Source organism: Amyelois transitella, chromosome 7 (assembly GCF_032362555.1).
Source record: "Amyelois transitella isolate CPQ chromosome 7, ilAmyTran1.1, whole genome shotgun sequence".
Taxonomy (NCBI): Eukaryota; Metazoa; Arthropoda; class Insecta; order Lepidoptera; family Pyralidae; genus Amyelois; species Amyelois transitella.
The window spans coordinates 9,985,968-10,006,046 of record NC_083510.1 but is presented as its reverse complement, the minus strand read 5'-3'; the positions used below and the strand labels follow the sequence as shown (position 1 = coordinate 10,006,046).

General features: G+C 36.9%; 2 protein-coding genes across 2 annotated transcripts in view; one reads left to right on the top strand and one right to left on the bottom strand.

The window, feature by feature from the left end:
* Positions 1–20,079, bottom strand: part of LOC106130169 (uncharacterized) — a 147,950-nt gene that overhangs the window by 19,827 nt on the left and 108,044 nt on the right. The window contains exons 4-5 of the mRNA XM_013328944.2: positions 19,009–19,142; positions 7,615–7,773 (exon numbers count right to left, since the gene is read on the bottom strand). Coding sequence (XP_013184398.2) covers positions 7,615–7,773; positions 19,009–19,142 — 293 coding nt within the window. The remainder of the gene's footprint in view (positions 1–7,614; positions 7,774–19,008; positions 19,143–20,079) is intronic.
* LOC106129409 (uncharacterized) lies at positions 242–6,419 on the top strand. The gene has a single exon (XM_013327966.2). It carries the CDS (start codon positions 775–777, stop codon positions 6,097–6,099), a length of 5,325 nt encoding a protein of 1,774 aa, XP_013183420.2. The 5' UTR covers positions 242–774; the 3' UTR covers positions 6,100–6,419.

Genomic DNA, 20,079 nt, shown 5'->3' with positions numbered 1-20,079 from the left:
AAAAATTACCAAAATATATCCTCTCCATTTTCAATATTATTAAAAGCTTCAAATATCATTTCCTTACAAAAAATGAGTAGGCGAAAATCAATTTCCATTTTCCCCGTCGTTAGTCTCACTTTACGACTTTCACTCATAAACAAGAAAGTTTCGCGCCATAAAAATAAGCGATGATAACCACAACAAAAACCTTAGACCTTAAATAATGAATATGTTCACGGCACCGTAATGATTGTGTTGGAGCATATATACATAAATAAAGAATATTAATTTAATATTTTTACACCATTTCATAGACAATGTTTAACTTTGTAAAATTAGTTTCTGAACGACAACGCGGCGGTTGTCTATTGCATTTATATCCGTTTCCTTAATTCACAAAAAATCACGCTAGATCTTGTGCTCGCCATAACCTTTTTTCGCAAAAATATTGTCATCAAAAGAAATAAACGGAATTACACAGGCATTTGAACCAAAGGAATCATTCATTTCAAGACCCAAGCGCCAACATACGTTGTGGACCTTCGTCGCCGCATGAAGACATAGAACCAGCGAGGTTAAGACGTCGGAGGAACTGCTGCATACATTCGGTACGGCCAGCCATCCTTCCTAACCTCGTCCCTGTGAGTTCAATCTGTGCTAATACCGTGCTTTGTTCATATTTCAGTTCTTGTGCATCGCTATAGTCAGCTTTGTGCCGTTGCTAGCATCGGCTGACGCCACAGTACGAACAGGAATATTCACAAACCGTAAGTCCTTTCACAAACAACCAAAATGAGCCTAGTTAATGATGAAGCTAAGCCTAAATCTCGCGATAGGTCTCCGTACAGTAGGCCCCCTACCGCCTTCTGTGACAAAGATAGTGAGAAGTTGACTGATTTAGTAAAAGGCAGAGGCATAATCAAAGGTCGCCTCACAAGACTAACAACCTTTATTAATAGCATAACTCGAGATCAATTAAATAGTCAAAAATGCATTGATTTAAAACTGCGTATGCAAGGCGCAGCCAGCTTACTTACTGAATTTAATAATATTCAAACAATGATTGAGAAGATAGTGATAGACTCTGATTTAGATTGCCAATTAAATCAACGAGATTTATTTGAGGATAGCTATTATAGTGCCTTGTCACGAGCTGAATACTTACTTAACCGAGCCGAAGTCTCTGATGGCTCCAGTGTGTGTCATAGTAAAATAAAATCAATTAAATTACCTGTCATATCTATGCCTACATTCGATGGTTCATATGAGCATTGGCTCGAGTTTCGAGATACATTTATGTCTTTAGTTCATAATTCTAATGAAATTAGCGATATTCAAAAATTTCATTACCTAAAATCCTCATTAAAGGGCAGTGCGGAGTTGGTTATAGATTCTGTGGAGTTCTCAGCCAGCAATTATACTATAGCATGGGAATTACTTCTCAATAGATACAATAATAGCAGTATGTTAATACACAACCATGTTAAGGCCTTATTTACCATTCAGAAATTAACTAAGGAGTCGTACCACATGCTCAGGCGCCTAATTGATACAATACTTAAGAATTTAAGAGCTTTAAAAATGCTTGGTGAACCCACTGAGCACTGGGATACACTGGTCATATTCATAGTCACTTCTAAATTAGATGAAACTACTGAACGCGAGTGGGAGCAATATAAGTGTACTATTCGTAAACACAATGAAACTAAATCATCACTAAAGGTGGATGATCTACTCACCTTTCTCAGGGACCGTGCTGAGATGTTGGAAACATTGCAAGCCTCTCATAGTAAGATTAATCTTGATTCCAAAAAACAAACTACACATAAGGCTCAATGCAATGTCTCCACCAAGTCACAACAAAGTCGCACTACCTATAAGAAGCCATGTTTAATGTGTTACAATGATCATGCACTGTATTCCTGTCCAAAGTTTTTGGATGCTAATATAGACACTAAACTACACTTTATAGCTACCAACAAGTTGTGTGAGAACTGTTTACGCTCTGGACATACGTTAGAAACATGTAAGTTTGGTCCGTGTCGAAAATGTAATAGAAAACATAATACGCTAATTCATAGTGACACGTCTAATGACGCTCAAGTAATGACGCTTCATTCAAATTGCAATAATCGTGAGCCGAGAGATGTACCGACCGCGCCCGCGACCCCCGCGGTCCCCGCGGTCGACGTCCCCATGCATCGGTCTAGCACGGCACAGGTAAACAAGCCGCACATAGATAACACTCGCTATACGTTCAATAATCAATCAGTTAAAAGTATAAATTCTGTTTTATTATCGACTGCTATGATTGAAATAGCGGATAATCACAATAATTATCATATTGCACGCTGTCTTCTCGATTCAGGAAGTCAACTTTGTTTTTTGTCTAAGGATTTATGTACAAAACTTAATGTTACTTTAATACAGTCCACTTGTGAAATACGAGGAATAGGTAACTCGGTTACAAACTCAACACAGATCTGTGATGTTAAAATAAGATCGCGCACCGGTGCCTATTCTACGAGTTTAAAATGTTTTGTGTTGCCTTACATTTCATGTACATTGCCGGCGGTTGCATATGATCAAAACGAACTATTCATCCCTGAACATATACAGCTAGCCGATCCATTATTTTACGAGTCCCACAATATTGACATTTTGATTGGCGCAGAAATATTTTGGGATTTATTATGCGAAGGTAAAATAAGGTTACCAAATGGCCCAGTTTTACAAAACACAAAATTAGGTTGGATAATTTCAGGGCCTATACACAGTAATACGCACAATATTGATAGGTCTTTCCAATGTAATTTTTCGCACGCTATTGAAACACAATTACGGCAGTTTTGGGAACTAGAGGAACTGCCTAAGGCTAGTCTCACACACACGGACGACGAGCGTGCTTGCGAAGAACATTTTATTAACACTACAACGCGCACAAGTGATGGAAGGTTCTGCGTACATCTGCCGCTTCAGAAGTCACCAGCTAGCCTTGGCGAGTCGTACACTCAGGCTAAAATTCGTTTTTTAGTTTTAGAAAGACGCCTCGAACGTAATATTACTTATAAAAAATTATACACTGATTTCATACATGAATACCTTGATTTGGGTCATATGAAAAAGGTAAGTTCATATGGAACACCACATTATTTTTTACCACACCATGGTGTATATCGGGAGCATAGCTCTTCAACCCGATTGAGAGTAGTCTTTGACGGAAGTGCTGCTACTAGTAATGGAGTATCCTTAAATGACATTCAGCTTGTCGGGCCGCCACTACAAAGTGAACTATTTGATATTTTATTGCGGTTTAGACGATATAGGTTTACTGCGTGTGCAGACATACAAAAAATGTACAGGCAGTGCCTATTACATGAGTCACAACGCGACATGCAACTGATTGTCTGGCGGGATAATCCTTCTGAGCCTTTAAGTATGTACCAGCTCAACACCGTGACCTACGGCATGGCAGCGTCACCCTATCTTGCTGTTAGATGCCTCAAACAGCTGGCACTTGAGTGTACTGACCCTGATGTAAAGAGAATCATCTCTGAGGACTTTTACGTTGATGATATGATCACAGGTTGGGATGATAAACATGAATTATTATCATTTTGTAACAAGACTTCAAAGTGTTTACAGTCCGGTTGTTTTCCATTGAGAAAATGGACATTTAACTTTCAATGTGATCAGTCATCAGGTCCGTTCAGCGCAGGTAAGGAGTTAACATTAGGTGATACTGTTCAGTGCAAGACTTTGGGTTTAGGATGGTACAACACTAGTGATGAATTTTATTTTAATACGCAATTTAAGAGTGACACTAACAAGATAACAAAACGTAGTATTTTATCACACATATCTCAAATTTTTGACCCCCTTGGTTTAGTTAGTCCAATTATAATAATAGTGAAAATATTATTACAGCGACTTTGGTTATTGCAATTAGGTTGGGACGATGTGGTGCCAAGCGATGTTCTACTTACATGGACTAAGTTTGCGAACGCCCTATCGGAACTTAACACCATTCGTGTGCCTCGTCATGTTATTAACACTACTGCTACACATTCGGAGTTACACATTTTTACCGATGCATCGCAAGTAGCGTACGGCGCTTGTATTTACGTACGCTCAGTCAGCAGTGACAATAATTCATTGGTGAGACTGTTGTGCTCAAAAAGCAAGGTTGCTCCTTTGAAGCCCGTTAGTATTCCGCGGCTAGAATTATGCGGAGCTTTATTAGGTGCAAGGCTATACGACAAAGTGAATAAGGCACTTCATTTACAATTTAAAAATATTATGTTTTGGACTGACTCAACAATTGTACTAGGCTGGTTACACATGCCACCTAACTTACAAAAAACTTTTGTACAAAATAGGACATCAGAAATACATGAGTTGACGAGGGAACTTCCTTGGCGTCATGTAAGTGGAAAAAATAATCCAGCTGATTTAGTGTCCCGCGGTATGTCGCTAGAAGATCTCTCAACTTCTACGTTATGGTGGGAAGGCCCGGCCTATCTTCGCCAGCCCGATTTTAGATGCGATCTGGTGCCTTCATTTATAAATGGTTTGCCTGATGAGTTACCAGAGTTAAAATCGGGCGTGACGCTTTCTGCTGTGCCTGATAAAGTTTCCGAGTCTTCCTTGTTTCCCTTCTATAGATTTTCTCAATTTAATCGCATGAGACGCGCTGTCGCATACGTAAATCGGTTTATTTATAATTCACGCAATACTAATAACCCGCGATCAGGCGTCCTATGTGTCGATGAATTGAGAGAGTCTGATATAACTTTAGCTAGGCTGTCTCAATTGGAATCTTTTCCAGTTGAATACATGTCGCTTACTAAAAATAATTGTTTAGGACATAAACACAATTTAGCAAAGCTAAGTTTATTTATTGATCACAATAAATTAATACGTGTAGGTGGTCGTATTTCCAATTCACAAATTTTCTCGTTGGATAAAAAACATCCAATACTCATATCTGGTAGCCATCCTTTTGCTACTTTGCTATTTCGGTATGAGCACACCCGTTTGTTACATGCAGCTCCACAAGCGCTTTTATACAATTTGCGAGAGACCTGGTGGCCTATTAGTGGTAGGAATCTTGCTAGGAAAGTGGTACATAATTGTATTGTTTGCAAGCGGTTAAGGGGAAAAACTCCAACTCCTTTAATGGGGAATTTACCAATGGAACGTTTGGACGCTACTTTTCCTTTTATGCGTTGTGGTGTCGATTACGCCGGGCCAATGCTCATGCTAAATCGTAGGGGTAAAGGTTCGAGGACTACAAAATGTTATATTTGTATTTTTATTTGTTTCGTGACTCGTGCCATTCACTTGGAGCTAGTCAGTGACTTGTCCACTGAAGGGTATTTACTTGCATTAAAAAGATTCATATCCAGACGTGGCAAACCTTTAGAAATATTCTCCGACAACGGTAGAAATTTTGTTGGGCTTATGAATGAATTTAAAAAGTTTATAAATAATTGCTCATCGGAGATAATAGATTACGCAATAAGTCAAAATATCAAGTTTACTTTTCTTCCTCCATATTCTCCTAATTTTGGTGGTTTGTGGGAGGCTGGAGTGAAATCCTGTAAGTATCATTTACGACGTGTCGTAGGAAATGCACACTTAACCTTTGAGGAGTTTAGCACGGTTTTGGTTCAGATTGAAGCCGTTTTGAATTCCCGTCCCCTTAGTCCTATGTCCACAGATCCGCAAGACTTCACTCCTTTGAGCCCAGCTCACTTTTTGCTTGGCCGTCCACTTACTGCGCCTGCTTGTGAAGACGTGACTGAAATTTCGACGAATCGTCTTACTCGCTATCAACGTGTGGAACAGATTCGCCAGCATTTCTGGTCCAGATGGGCTAAAGAATATGTTTCTGAACTACAAGCAAGGACCAAGACAACAAAGGATGATACTCCGTTGAAGCCCGGAATGCTCGTCGTTATCAAGGATGATAATTTGCCGCCTTTGAAGTGGCATCTTGGACGAATCATCGACATCTTCCCAGGAAAGGATGGCGTTGCAAGAGTGGCAGACATACGGACTTCGACGGGCATTGTCAAACGATCGTACAGCAAGATATGTCCTTTGCTTGAGTAGCAGAGAACACATTGAAAGCACGAGCTTCCAAGGCCGGGGGCATGTTGGAGCATATATACATAAATAAAGAATATTAATTTAATATTTTTACACCATTTCATAGACAATGTTTAACTTTGTAAAATTAGTTTCTGAACGACAACGCGGCGGTTGTCTATTGCATTTATATCCGTTTCCTTAATTCACAAAAAATCACGCTAGATCTTGTGCTCGCCATAACCTTTTTTCGCAAAAATATTGTCATCAAAAGAAATAAACGGAATTACACAGGCATTTGAACCAAAGGAATCATTCATTTCAAGACCCAAGCGCCAACAGATTGTATATAGTCGGAGATCACGATGTAAAAAATTATAAAAAAAATATTTCTTTAATCTCCGTCTTAGGTAGGAAATATTATTTTATTTGGTTGTATTTGCTGGATGAATGGCTTTATAGTAGTTAGGCACTTTTATTCTAGTAGCAATCATAATAATTATAGCATATTCCCGTAGTCTCATGTATTATCAGAACGGAACTTTGAAATAAACTAACTTGCAGCATGTTAGTGATAATTTACATGACATTTATAGCATAATCTTGCCATCTGGCAAGAAGAAATATACAGACCGTAGAAACATTTCTATGGTCAATAGACGCCCAATTTCTATCACTTTTCCAATGTTGCAAAGTGGTACCAATTTAATGGTTTAGTTTATGACATTTAGGGGCTCGAAATCGATACCCGTCACATTTGTATGCCTTTAATGAAAAAAATCATAGATCACGATAAATTCTAGTTTGGTGTATAAAACAATTTTGTATTCGGGTCAATGCCAGGAAAAAATCTCTACCAAAACAATACCAAGACCTTCGTCTACAATGAGACGCAACACCACAGAGGGAAATTCCATTAATCAATGTCCCGCACCAATTAGAGAATAACATTGTATCGAGAAAATCTCGATTGGGGATCTCGGCCTTGAAGCCCCAACAATAGTTTTATAAGGATGCCATACGAAATGTAAGTAATTGTTAGGCAGTGGGCGGAGGTATATAGGAGATGAATTACACAAATGTAATTATTTCAATTTCTATTGCTTATTTATTTAAAGGAATGTTCCTACTGATTTTATAATTTTAATTTTACCTATTGAAAACATAATACTATTGTATGTCTTATTTAAAAGATAAAGTCGGCATATAAATTCAAATAATTCAAGATACCTTAAATTATTTTCGATGATGTTAATATTACATAATATCTACCAAAAAAAAATCTTATTTTTGTGTTGTCACTTTATATACTGTTGTGTCAGTGTAGTAAATAAAAATACCAATATCCATTTTAATTACTGTTTAACTGTTGCCTAAAACATAGAGAAATAAAAGGCTAATTCGCTCTAAATTTATTATGAAATAAAGGAGAAAGTTTAGAAAATAATCACTTAAAGGCTTCCCACTCAAAACATATTATGACATGCTCACGAAAAATTCCTCGTGGCATAAGCTGATTAGAAAAGAAAGAAAGAGTACCTGAATGGTGTCAACAAAAGGTCCAAACGCTTTCCATGGACTAAAGATGATGTTGGAGTTCTCGTCTCCAGGGGGCGGCGTGCTGCGGCTGTGTGGCGCATCTATGGAGACCACGGGACTGGGGAGAATCCTCTGCTGGATTACCGGCTTCCCTTGTATCTGTTGGCAAAATTTACAAGTTTATTCCCGTGAAAAAGATTCCAAGCTGTGGTAGCAAGGAAAAATCATAGTACATATAATCACGTCTATATCCCTTGCGAGGTAGACACAGCTAAATATTGACAGGTTGCTAGCCCTTCGCCTAAAAGAGGAATCCCAAGATTATTCCTTCCCAAGTTTATGCCTTAGTCACCTTTAACGACAACCATGGGAACAAGATGAAGTACCTAATCCTATTCTTTTTTTTATTGGTGCCGGGAACCACACGGCATTATTTAAAAATCATAGTATGTGTTACAATTTGCGTAGATTCTTTGAGTTATTTAAGAAAGTCTTTGAACTCACTTTCTTAATCTCGATTCCATAATTAAGCCGTCAATAAACGTGGTCGTTGAGACATTAGAGACTCTTGGATTTGGCTTTTTTCTGTTTGTCTTTTTCCGTACGCTTAAGAAAATTTGCATGAAAAAATAACTTACATTCGAAATAAAACATATTTAATCAGTTTCGAATTTTGATGTTTATATTATCAGAAATGATGCATCATTGTCATATAAACGTAGTAAGTATAGGTATTATATAATTTGTTTATACAGTATCAGTTAAATAATTTTTCAAACAAATCCGTGCAGTAAATTTTGGCGTGTAATAATTACAAACAAAACTCATAAGCTTTTGCATTTATAATATAAGTAAGTATTTAGTATCTTAATATAATGATTTTTAATTTTTTCAACATGCATAATATCGTGGAAACAAAATACAAAATTGTCTTTTTTTTACACAATTCTTAAACGTCTAAACGTCTATGAAAAAACTGGACACCATACAAAAAAGCGAGTAATCTATCACTCTTGCCCATCACGATGTCGGTAATCAGACTGGTCATCATGGCGGATGATCAACTGTGTCCTCAATTCTCTTGTAGATGGACGATAGGGCAGCACCGGCATGATTGAGTGTTGTCATCGTTCACGGCAATAGACGAAGAAGTGATGCGATCGATGTTATCGATGTGTCGATAAATTACGATTACATAACTTCATCGACAGTAATCAAATTACGAGAAATCTTTTCCTTTTTCCTTCTGGCGTTAAACCTAGTTATATCCTAATCTGTCTATAGAGGAACTCGGGGTGCGCCTTTGGCCATGATCTTGGATTAGGTATGTTAAGCTTCGGATACGTAAACTAATAACCACACTTCAACTGACGTTTTATCTTCACTTAATTTCTAACCGTTAACTTTACTTTGAATGCAAAAAAAATCCACAAAATTACAAACTCAATGAATAATAATGTATAACATACTTTCAATAACCCAATACCAATATTGCAAACATCAAATAACATGTCCCCTAAAATATCAATCTATTATCGTAAAATGTCGCTATTGTGCAATTTATACGATATGAAATTTATCGATAACTTTTATTCAATCACTAAAATCTGAAGCAGGAGGGTTTATTAAGACCGGATGCCGTATTTGATATAGCTCGTGAATTACATCGTTGGATCCGCTATCTTTATTGGAATTATATATCCTAATTAAACTTATTTGTAATAAAAACATAATCTTTGACGGTTATATAGTAAGCTATAAATGCGTCGATTGAATAGCTACTCCATGTAAGGTGTAACTAGTAAGTTAAGTTAAGTTTAGTAATAATACCAGTATATTAAGAATATTAAGGCGTTTCTTCTCAGCAGTCGTTTAAAAATGCAACATTATTTACTTCAGCTGGCATAATTATTAAAAACATAATTTTAGCTGAAGATAACAAGCAGGAAAATGTTATTTCTGAGTTATCATTAAATTCATTTCATGTCGTTAAATAACATTGTATTTAATTTTTTTATTTTTTACAATCTGTTAAGAGTTCTTGGAATAAACGAAAAGGGACAAATGCCCGTGGAACTGTGATAGTACCTACACCCTACTCGGCTCATATATAACCAGGCCCCCGTAGTGTGGCATGAGCGACGCCGTTTTTATCGCGCGATAAACTATAACTTGTTTAACGTCATAATAAAAAGCAAAACAGCGATAGTTTTACGCGCGATAAAAACGGCGTCGCGCGTGCTATTCTACGAAGGCATATGTTAGTGAGCTGAGTAGATTATAGGTACTTCCACGATATCCCAAATTCCATGCGGTAACTGAAATACTCGGTGTTTACTTTGTTTTTCAGGTGGCAGGAGCCGCAGGCCTTAAGTAAGGAGTCTCATATTATTCCGGAGTCTATGAACTAGACAAATATGCGAGCATAGATTAGGTGTAATTATCATTGAAGTGAAAAGTGTAGCTACTTGCAAAAGAATAAGACTCGCTCATTTACGTTTATTGTAAGTAAACAACAGCCTTTATACAATAAAACATTCCTATTTATATTCCGTGTGCGACTTTTAAGCAAACTTCCACTATTGCATATGCGTAATGAGCATAACTTGACACATAACACGTCGTGCGACGTGACAGGGGGTTGTAGCGCCATCTGGTGGTAGGTGTCGCCTTAATATGTGTATTTCGAAAAAAAAAATCATTGCTGTGGCTGTGGCATACAAAAGCAAAATATTTTTTTGATTTTTATAAATTAAAACTTTAACCGTTGGTGATGTAGATACATTAGTTTAACAATAGTGCTCTTGCCGTGAGATGAGTTATTAGTGAGGTGGCAAGTGACAGAATTAAGAGAAGAAAAACTGACATACTGTGCCGACCCCCCACGTAAAGAGTGGGAAAATCAAAATCGAATAAGGGTTAGGTTTCCCTGCAGAGATTGCGAATGTCAAAAGAGTGACTCCTCCGTGAATAAACCTTACATAAACACTGCAGGATCAACCGTCTCCCCTTCAGAAAGGTAAGGGTGAAACCCACACTTATTCCATTATTGGACTTGTCAGTGACGTTAAAAATAAACCCAATAGGTTTATATGTAACGATACATTACTGTGTCAAATTAAAAAAATTCCATATACCAAGAATTTTCCAATCATTCATGTCAACCCATAAAAAAATCATTACAAAACTCATACATACATCTCATGCAGTAGTTCAATTCATTAGTATTCCCTTCAGGCGTCCTTTTTCTTGCATTATTACCATATTTCTTGGCTTTGCCTGACTTTATAGAATTACGCGTTGTGTCGCGACGCGACGTCGCATGTGAAATACTCGATGTTTACGTGCGCCAAATGAAATACTAATTCCTGATATTAAAAACAGGAAGAAAAAGGCAATTATGGTAATTATATTTAACACACGTATCACGTCAAGGATGCAACCGGGACTAATGCCAGGAGAATGATGGTTACATTAATGAAAGATTCTTTATCACTACATAGTATAAAACAAAGTCGCTATTTTAGTCTGTTTGTCTGTATGCTTAAATCTTTAAAATTACGCAACGGATTTTGATGCGGTTTTTTGTAACAGGTAGAGTGATTCAAGAGGAAGGTTTTTATGTACAATAACATTTATAATTTTGCACCCGTGCGAAGCCGGGGCGGGTCGCTAGTAAATTATATTATGTCAAAATTTTTATATTATGTTATACCTACATATAATTATATTATGACAGGAAGGTCCTCTGGGCAAACAGTCCTTCTCCAAAACCTGGAGATTGGTTCTTGTGTGTGGTAGTCTTTAACAAAAAGCAATAATCATCTTTCTAATGTATGTCCACATAACATCCTCACCTCTCAGGACGAGGGTCTAAAATCCGCCTTTGACCACAATCCTGGAGTAGGTCAGATTTTTACACGAAGCACCTACCGTCTAATCTCTGAGTCTTTGCAGAACCTAATAGGACATTTATCCGCAACGTGTAACTCAGAAAAGAATCATTGGCCGTGGTAAAATTCGAACCTGTGTACACAGCCATGCATTTTATAAGTCTGTTACCTTTAACCACTCGACCACCGATTTGATAACTAGCGATAACATAAATATCCCTTTTTATTACTTAGCAGGAGCAAATTATTTTAATAAAAGCGGTCCATTAAAATGATAGAAGCGTTTCTCGAAATTAAAATAGCATTCCTTTAAAATTATGCGAGCTGGTAATAAATTGTTCCGAATGTATGAAATTGTAAGAATGTGGAGGTAAAAGTCATGTATGGGTAATTTATTCGACTCGTGACCTAGCCTTTGTGTTGCTAATTTCGTTTTGTTATGTTCTTCTCTGCCATTAAGGTTATCATTGTGATGGTGCATTTAGTCCGAATAATTTCTTCATTTTTTGATCAAAACAAAAACAAAATAGACTAGCGGGAGCAATAAATTGCGATTTGAATACTACTTACTAATGATTGTTAATTTAAAATCTCGTTCATTATTATTCTTACGGGAATCTCGGGAATTTCATTTCTCCTACGTTTCTTTAAAAAGATGTATACTAAGTTTTAGTTTCCTTCGCTTATTTCAGTTTTGACTGTTATGTTGTAATACGGTTTTTATACAGTTAGTAAACGCAAGAGTTCTAAATATTTGATGTTGATAGATGATTTTGCTTTCATATCCTGGTTCTGTTTTTTAAATGAATAATATTTGAGCCAATAGACTGAAAACTGAGAAAGCCAAACACCGGTCAAAGGATTTCAGACTTAGAGCATAACAATGAGTGTGAACTAGAAACATGCTGACATTTTGAGAGACTAAAGTTGGATACATACCGGGGCAAGTAAGGCCAATAAACGTTGGCGCGCACGTTTGTTGGCCCATAAGTTCGTTCTTAATAATTTTCTCATTTTAGTTCACAGCACTGGCCGCAACCATCATACCACCATTGGCAAGGTTCGCAGAGCTCAAATTTAAACTTTCTTAGTATCTTAGACCAACGAATGCTAGCGAAATCCTTGTGTTTGTCCAATGTGTACGCAACTTTAGGTACGCGTGCGTGCGTGCTTGTCTATGCCCAAAATTGTGAATTAAGTGAAGTGTAAACAAAGAGTGATGGAGATCATACCAATTCGCTAAAGTACACAGCTTCTGTACAAAGCAGAAGTTATCAACACTGTGTAGTCTTGGTTCAACTGCTCATAATCCTCGTGGGTAGGCGCACAATGGAATGCCACACACAAAAACGACAAGAAACGTCCCCGCTAACTCATTTTGTATTTTAAGAGTGTAACTTCCCAAACACCATTACTGTGAAAGCGTGAAACGAGAATCGAATATAGGAATTCAATTACGAAAGAATTGGGGAACGGTGCGTCAAGCGTGTCAAGTCATCACCGTGACACGCTGACAGATCAGGGATGTGACGCAGCCGACTTGTGTCAACGTGTCAGGAGAGAATTTCCGATGTTGCCAACCTTGCAAAAACTCAGGGAGCGAACTGGAAGTCTGGACGAACTTGCGACGCGACGCGACCACGTAATGAGGCCCAGATACCCCCTTATTCACTAACAATGAACAGACATATGTCTTATCTTTCCTCTCCTCGCCTCTATCTTTGGTGCTATCTGAGGTGTTATAAAAAGAGAAAACCTAAGATATTATGTCCTATTAAGGTTTGTGAATAAGCCTCTCAAATTTACTGGTGTGTTTTTTAACCATCACTACACTGCATATTTAATGGAAGACTGAATAACGATGCAGTCAATGGAAATTCATAATTTTCTTAACAAACAAACAAACGATGTATGTACAATGTATAGATATGTATCCATTTAATATTTATATGAACAAAAGGTAATACAATCAAAGGAATTTTTTTTTTACAAAAGATGAATTTGACGGCTTAACCATTCCCTTTGAGTTACAAATGCCGAATCAAATTTTGCACTGAGTGAAACCTAAACTTATTACAATTTACCTATTAGAAATATATTAAAGAATTACAGACGGAAGTAGTTATTTTAACGCGTCAGTTGCAAAAATGTTAAGTGCGGTCGCGTTGCGACGTCGGGTCGAGTCGCGTCGTGTCGCTAAGTGCGTTCATACTGAACCTATAAAATACATGAAAATCTACTTTTAATATCTAAATTTTGTACAATTATAAAGTTTCTATACATATTTTAAACAAGGCATTGGTGGTTTTGCCTCAAGTAATGTAACTCAAGATTTAATTTTGCACGACATTTTTTCAATCACTCAATTGTTTATTTTCATTTATTTAACATATAGAGCAAATTTCCTTAATTACATTTGACTTTCATACATACATATGGTCACGTCTATATCCCTTGTGGGGTAGACAGAACCAACTGTAAGGTCACGTTCAGCTGTTGCTTTTTGATATATTGAGATTCAAATAGTGACAGGTTACTAGCCCATCGCCTAAAAAAGAATCCCAAGTTTGTAAGCCTATCCCTAAATTTAGGCTATCCCTATGTGTAGGTTGTTTTGGAGACGAGAGTTTCAATCGCGTGAGGCGCGATAGACAAAACAATCTAATATAATTGTAATATTCATTGTGTTTTCATGCGATGTCCAAGTCGATCTATTTGTTTAAAACGTAAAATATTTTTAATATTGGCATGAAAATAACTTATGTAATAACTTAAGACAGAAGGTAGTAGAGACTAAATAGATTAACCGACTTGGTATTACATGGATCTCACAACGTTTTACGGTAGAAAGACTGAGCTGCGAGACTTGGGTTTTTTTACAGGATGTTATTGATGGCATAAATATATACGGGACAGATTACACAGATTGTATCCTCGAACTAAATCGACTTATGTTACGAGATACAAACTCAACGCTACTATATTTCATAATAAATACTTCTAAAAATAAAAATCCAATACCTAGGACAATCAGAAAAAGTTCGTTTCTTATCATGCCCTGGCTGGGACCTGGGACCTCCGGTGTCACAGACAAGCGCAATACTGTTGCGCTGCAGAGCCTCTCGTTTTCACCACCGTCTTTACAATAAAGACATTGAATCGTTTATTAATTGAACTGACATTATCGATATCTTCGGCCACATCCGATGAAAAATAATACTCTCCAATACGCGATTATTTGCGCGTGAAACAACAATGGGACAATGGAAACATTTCAGGAAACACAGAAGCCGAAAATATCCGATTATGACAGCGGCCATTGTGCAAGTTTATTAGAGTTTTGTCTAACGGAAAAACAGCCAGTGCAGTTAATGGAAATTCATAATTTTCAAAACAAATTACTTGGCTTACTTAGATGACATTGATATTCAAATATACGAACATCAATTGCATTTAAGTAAGCCGTACAGCTGTACGTGGTCATAGCCTTTTAAAAAGACTCTGTTTACCCTATAAGGAATAAAGACGTCATTATATGTATGTCTTACGGCGGCTACTCTCCAAGTGAGGAGAACAAATCTTTGTTTTTTTTGTTTGTAAAATCTTTATTATCTTTCTGTGTCCAATAGAATAACATAAATTACTTAAATAATCTATATATGTAATCTATTACAAATACATAGAAATATATATTTAGTATAGGTTTATAGTATATATGGTATAGTAATTATGTTTATTACACATATTTATTACCAACCACATAAAGGTTCTCTGCTTCAACAAGTAGTAGATAATTCTATCACCCATAAATTCCGCTTGCAAACTTCATTCGCTTCATTCGTAATTCTTCATTCAAGTAAATAAATTAAAAATAAATTTACCTCATTGGTTACCTACAAACGTGGGAAATATTTTTATTCATACCCCCGCTTTTGATGACAAAATCCATGTTGTGACATACAATAAAACCAAACGAACCGAAACGGTGGGGCACGCTTCATGCTCTAGGTCAGAAAACGAGAGTAAACATTTATATGTAAGACACGTGTTTTTGTTCTTATATATATATATATATATACTTATGTTGCTGAAGCGTGGAACTTCGGCTTCGTAAGAATTTTCTTAAAAATTTTAAAATCGGTATTATAGTTTTGGATTTATTCATTACAAAATGAAAACAAAAATATAATTATCTTTTTAACTATAGTATGGACATTGTATAGTTTTTATATTGGCGTCGAATTTTTGAAGGCCTCTGTAACGCAGTGGTAGTACGGCTAGGGTATGATGGGAAATGAACTTTTTCTGATTGGCCTGGGTCTTGGATGTTTATCTATATAAATATTTATAAAAAAACATAGAATCGTTGAGTAATAATCTCGTTACACAAGTCTTGAACTTACTTCGAGGCTAACTCAATCCGTATAATCTGTCCTGTATATTTATTAATTATTTATATTAATGACCATTGATTGAAGTGCATGAATAAAAAAGCCTAATGTACAGGTTCCCAATGCGGTTACATAAATCAGATTGATTTTTACAGTTTCTCTTACGGTGAGGAAAACTATCCTGAGGAAACCTGTACATTTTTTGCTGCGCATTGAAATTTCTGTCATTAAATCAGTATTATACATACTTAAAATGACATGTATATGCTCTGTTATTGGCTGTTGTACTCCTTGCAGGGTAAATAGAGCCAACAGTCTCAAAAAGACTGAAAGGCCAAGCTCAGAATTTGAGATTCAAATAGTAACAGGATGCTCATGGTCATCACCTACGATTAGAATCCCAAGTCTATTAGCCTTTCCCTTAGTGGCCATATACGACATCCTAGAGAAAGATATCCTATTCTAAAATGCCGGAAACCACACGGGATCTGTATAGTTTAATACATTTCATTTTTGTTTTGCAATTTACGACTTGAGTATTAAATAAATCTACTTATAAAGATTGGATTTAAATCCTGGAGCCGTGTAAGAGCATTTTTAACTAACGATACCTGATATGGACGACAAATTTCCCACGGGTGCCTTTTAACTCGTCCGAGAAAGATATCGCGTGGTTTATTACGAGCAAAGATGGTTTTACTTAAAAATTCTACCAATACTTAAAAATGTAATCTGTAAAATGTCTCATTGGGAACTTATTTTAGGGTCATATGATGTGTGAAAATATATTAAGCAATAAGAAAATTCATACCACTGGTAGACAGGGCCTAATAGGCTTTATTATGAAACTGAGTGACAAGTTGTATGTCAACTTATATCTCCACGTTATTGAAAGAGATTTTTTAAAATTAACAAAAGAGCATAGTCCTAAACAAAACCTTGTTAAAAAAAATCTACTTATAACAACAACAGATCCAATTTTGACCAAATAAAAAGAAATTAAACAAAATTTAGTGAAATTTAAAATCTTCAAAGGCAGAGTGAATTATGCATGACACCAATTTGAAGTGGGGGTACAAAATTACAAATCATATAATAAATAACATGCCGTCCCTGGCTGTCGTGGGGGCCGTAATTAAATGCCAGATTGCGAGAAGGGATCAAAGGTTTACCGTGAGCCCAATCCGGCCCTGTGACATACGCAGGTGACTGTCGCGAGTGATAAGTCAATGCCCAATAGCCAGGGTTGGACTGGCTTTTCAACAACTTTTTTGACTATTGTACAATATTTAGCATTGAGATTTAAATAGTGACAGGTTGCTAACCCATCGCCTTAAAAAGAATCCCAAGTTTGTAAACCTATCCCTTATTCGCCTTTTACGACATCCATGGGAAAGAGATGGAGTGGTCCTATTCTTTTTTGTATTGGTGCCGGGAACCACACGGCACATGGTTACACATCCAGTTATCTGAATGTGCAGGTTTCCTTGCCGCAAAAGCGTCGCTTAAAGTAATTGGTTGAATTTTGTAAAAAAAAATATATATAAGAAAGGTCGGAGTGGGAAGACCTAGACGAACATATCTTGATCAAATTAAGGACGTCCTGGTAAAGGGTCAGGTCAAAAGTACCCGAAACCGCCGAGCTTGCACGAAGAGAGTTATGAATGTGGATGAAGCAAAGGAAATATGCAGAGATCGTGGCAAGTGGAAAGAGGTAGTCTCTGCTTACCCCTCCGGGAAAGAGGCGTGATTTTATGTATGTATGTACTACTCTGTCAAGAAAGTAGCAGGAAAAGATCAATAATACACAAACTGTTTGTTATTCATCCAAATTTATTTTATCACCTTCAAAATATGCTCCTTTAGAAACGATACACTTACTCCAACGAATAATCCAATCATCAAAACATTTTTTAAACGCTGTTTCCGGAATTGAGGTCAGTTCTCGCCGCGAATTCTCTTTTATGTCTTCTACCGATTGAAAACGGGTGCCACGAAGTGGTAATTTGAGTTTAGGAAAAAGAAAAAAGTCGGCTGGAGCCATATCTGGTGAATATGGTGGTTGCTCGATGGTATTTGTTGAGTGTTTGGTTAAAAATTCGTTCACAATGATGGCCTTGTGCGAAGGTGCATTATTATGGTGCAAAATCCAAGAATTTTCTTTCCACAAATCTGGCCTTTTTCGTCGGATTTGCTCTCTTAAACGCCGCATAACACTCAAATAATATTCCTTATTTACCGTTTGACCTTCCGGCAAGAATTCCGAGTGCACAACACCGCGATAGTCAAAGAAAACAGTCAACATGACTTTGACTTTTGAACGACTTTGGCGTGGTTTTTTCGGTTTCGGTTCAGTTGGAAGGCGCCACTCCGAAGCTTGTTGACTAGTTTGCATGTCAAACTCGTAAACCCACGTCTCGTCACCAGTAACAATGCGTTTCATGAATGTTGGGTCAGAATTGACTCGTTCTAGCATGTCCTCAGCGACTCTCATGCGATTGAGTTTTTGAAAAAAATTCAGGTCTTTTGGGACTAGCCGAGCGGCAATATGTTTCATACCCAAATTATTAGTTAAAATGGTACGGATCGACTCGTGAGATACAGAAAGTTCGGTGGCTATCTCTCTCAAAGTTGAATGAGGATTTTCAGTTACTATTTCCTTCACTTTTGCGATGTTAACTTCAGTTGCAGACGTTGATGGCCTACCAGAGCGAGGCAAATCTTCCATCACATCTCGACCGCTTTTGAACGCTTTGTACCACTCATAAGCACGAGTTTTTGATAAAGTCGATTCACCGTAAGCCTTCTGTAACATTTTCAGTGACTCCGAACACGATATTCTATTGGCAATGCAAAATTTAAGACAAACTCTTTGTTCGATATTTTTATCCATTATGAAATTAGCAATACACACTAGATATGATATAACTAAAAATAGCACTGTATTTAATGTAAACAACAGATGCAACTCAAACTCCGCGCCAAAATGGAAAATAGTTGTGCCAATCTAACAACAACAAAAAAAACAAAAATTTGAATTTGGAACCATAAATAAATAATCCATTCCCGATACTTTTCTGACTGAATGTATGTATAAGTAAGGTTCTTACATCTCGCCCGTTGAGCAGCCACGTGAGATTGGCCGGGGGGTCGGCAGGTGGAGACGTGCACTGCGCGCGGAGGGAGTCCCCTGACGCGTACCAACCCTTCTCCGCTTTGATGGTGGGCTTCTCAGGCGGTAGCTCTGTGAAAGATGATGGTTCTGTTAATCAACTATACTATGTGCCGTGTGGTTGCCGGTACCAATAGAAAAAAGTCACCACTCTATCATATAGTAAAAGGCTACTAAAGGATAGGCTTTTAATAAAGGATTCTTTTTTTTAAGTGATGGACTTGCTGTTACTATTTGAATTTTATTCCTTTCAAGACTGTTGGCTCTGTCTACCCGCAAGGGTAATAGACGAGATTATACTATTTATATGAACTATACATACATTTATTACGAGTTATCTTTTGCAAGGAAGACAAGAGTCAATAGTGATGAAGACTAGGAAACGTTTAGTAGAATGCAGGCCATAATAAAATTGAGATTCAGAAATTGAGAATTTGCTGGTCCATTGCCCAAAAGAAGAATCCCAAGTGTATATGCCTTTTCCTGAATGACCGCAGCATCTTTATTTTATTTATTTATTTTTTTATTTAAGGTACACCAACAGGATGCATGTTTACATTTACATGATACATTCAAAAGTACTTAATCTAGCATGCAACCCAATTAAAGGTGAACACAGCATTTACCAATAAAAGTAGTAGTAGAAATAAAACATCGAAAATGCAACCGTTATTAAAGTTGTAGGTACTACGGTTTTATTGAAAAAAAAAAAACTGTTATCTATACTAATATTATAAAGCTGAAGAGTTTGTTTGTTTGTTTGAACGCGCTTATCTCAGGAACCACTAATTCGAATTGAAAAATTATTTTTGTGTTGAATAGACCATTTATCAAGGAAGGCTTTAGGCTATATAACATCATGCTGCAACTATCAAGAGCGAAGAAATAATGGAAAATGTGAAGAAAAATACGGGGAAAATTATTAATCCTTGAGGGCTTCAATGATGCCCAAAATAACTATTCCACGCGGACGAAGTCGCGGGCACAGCTAGTAGGTACCAAATAATAA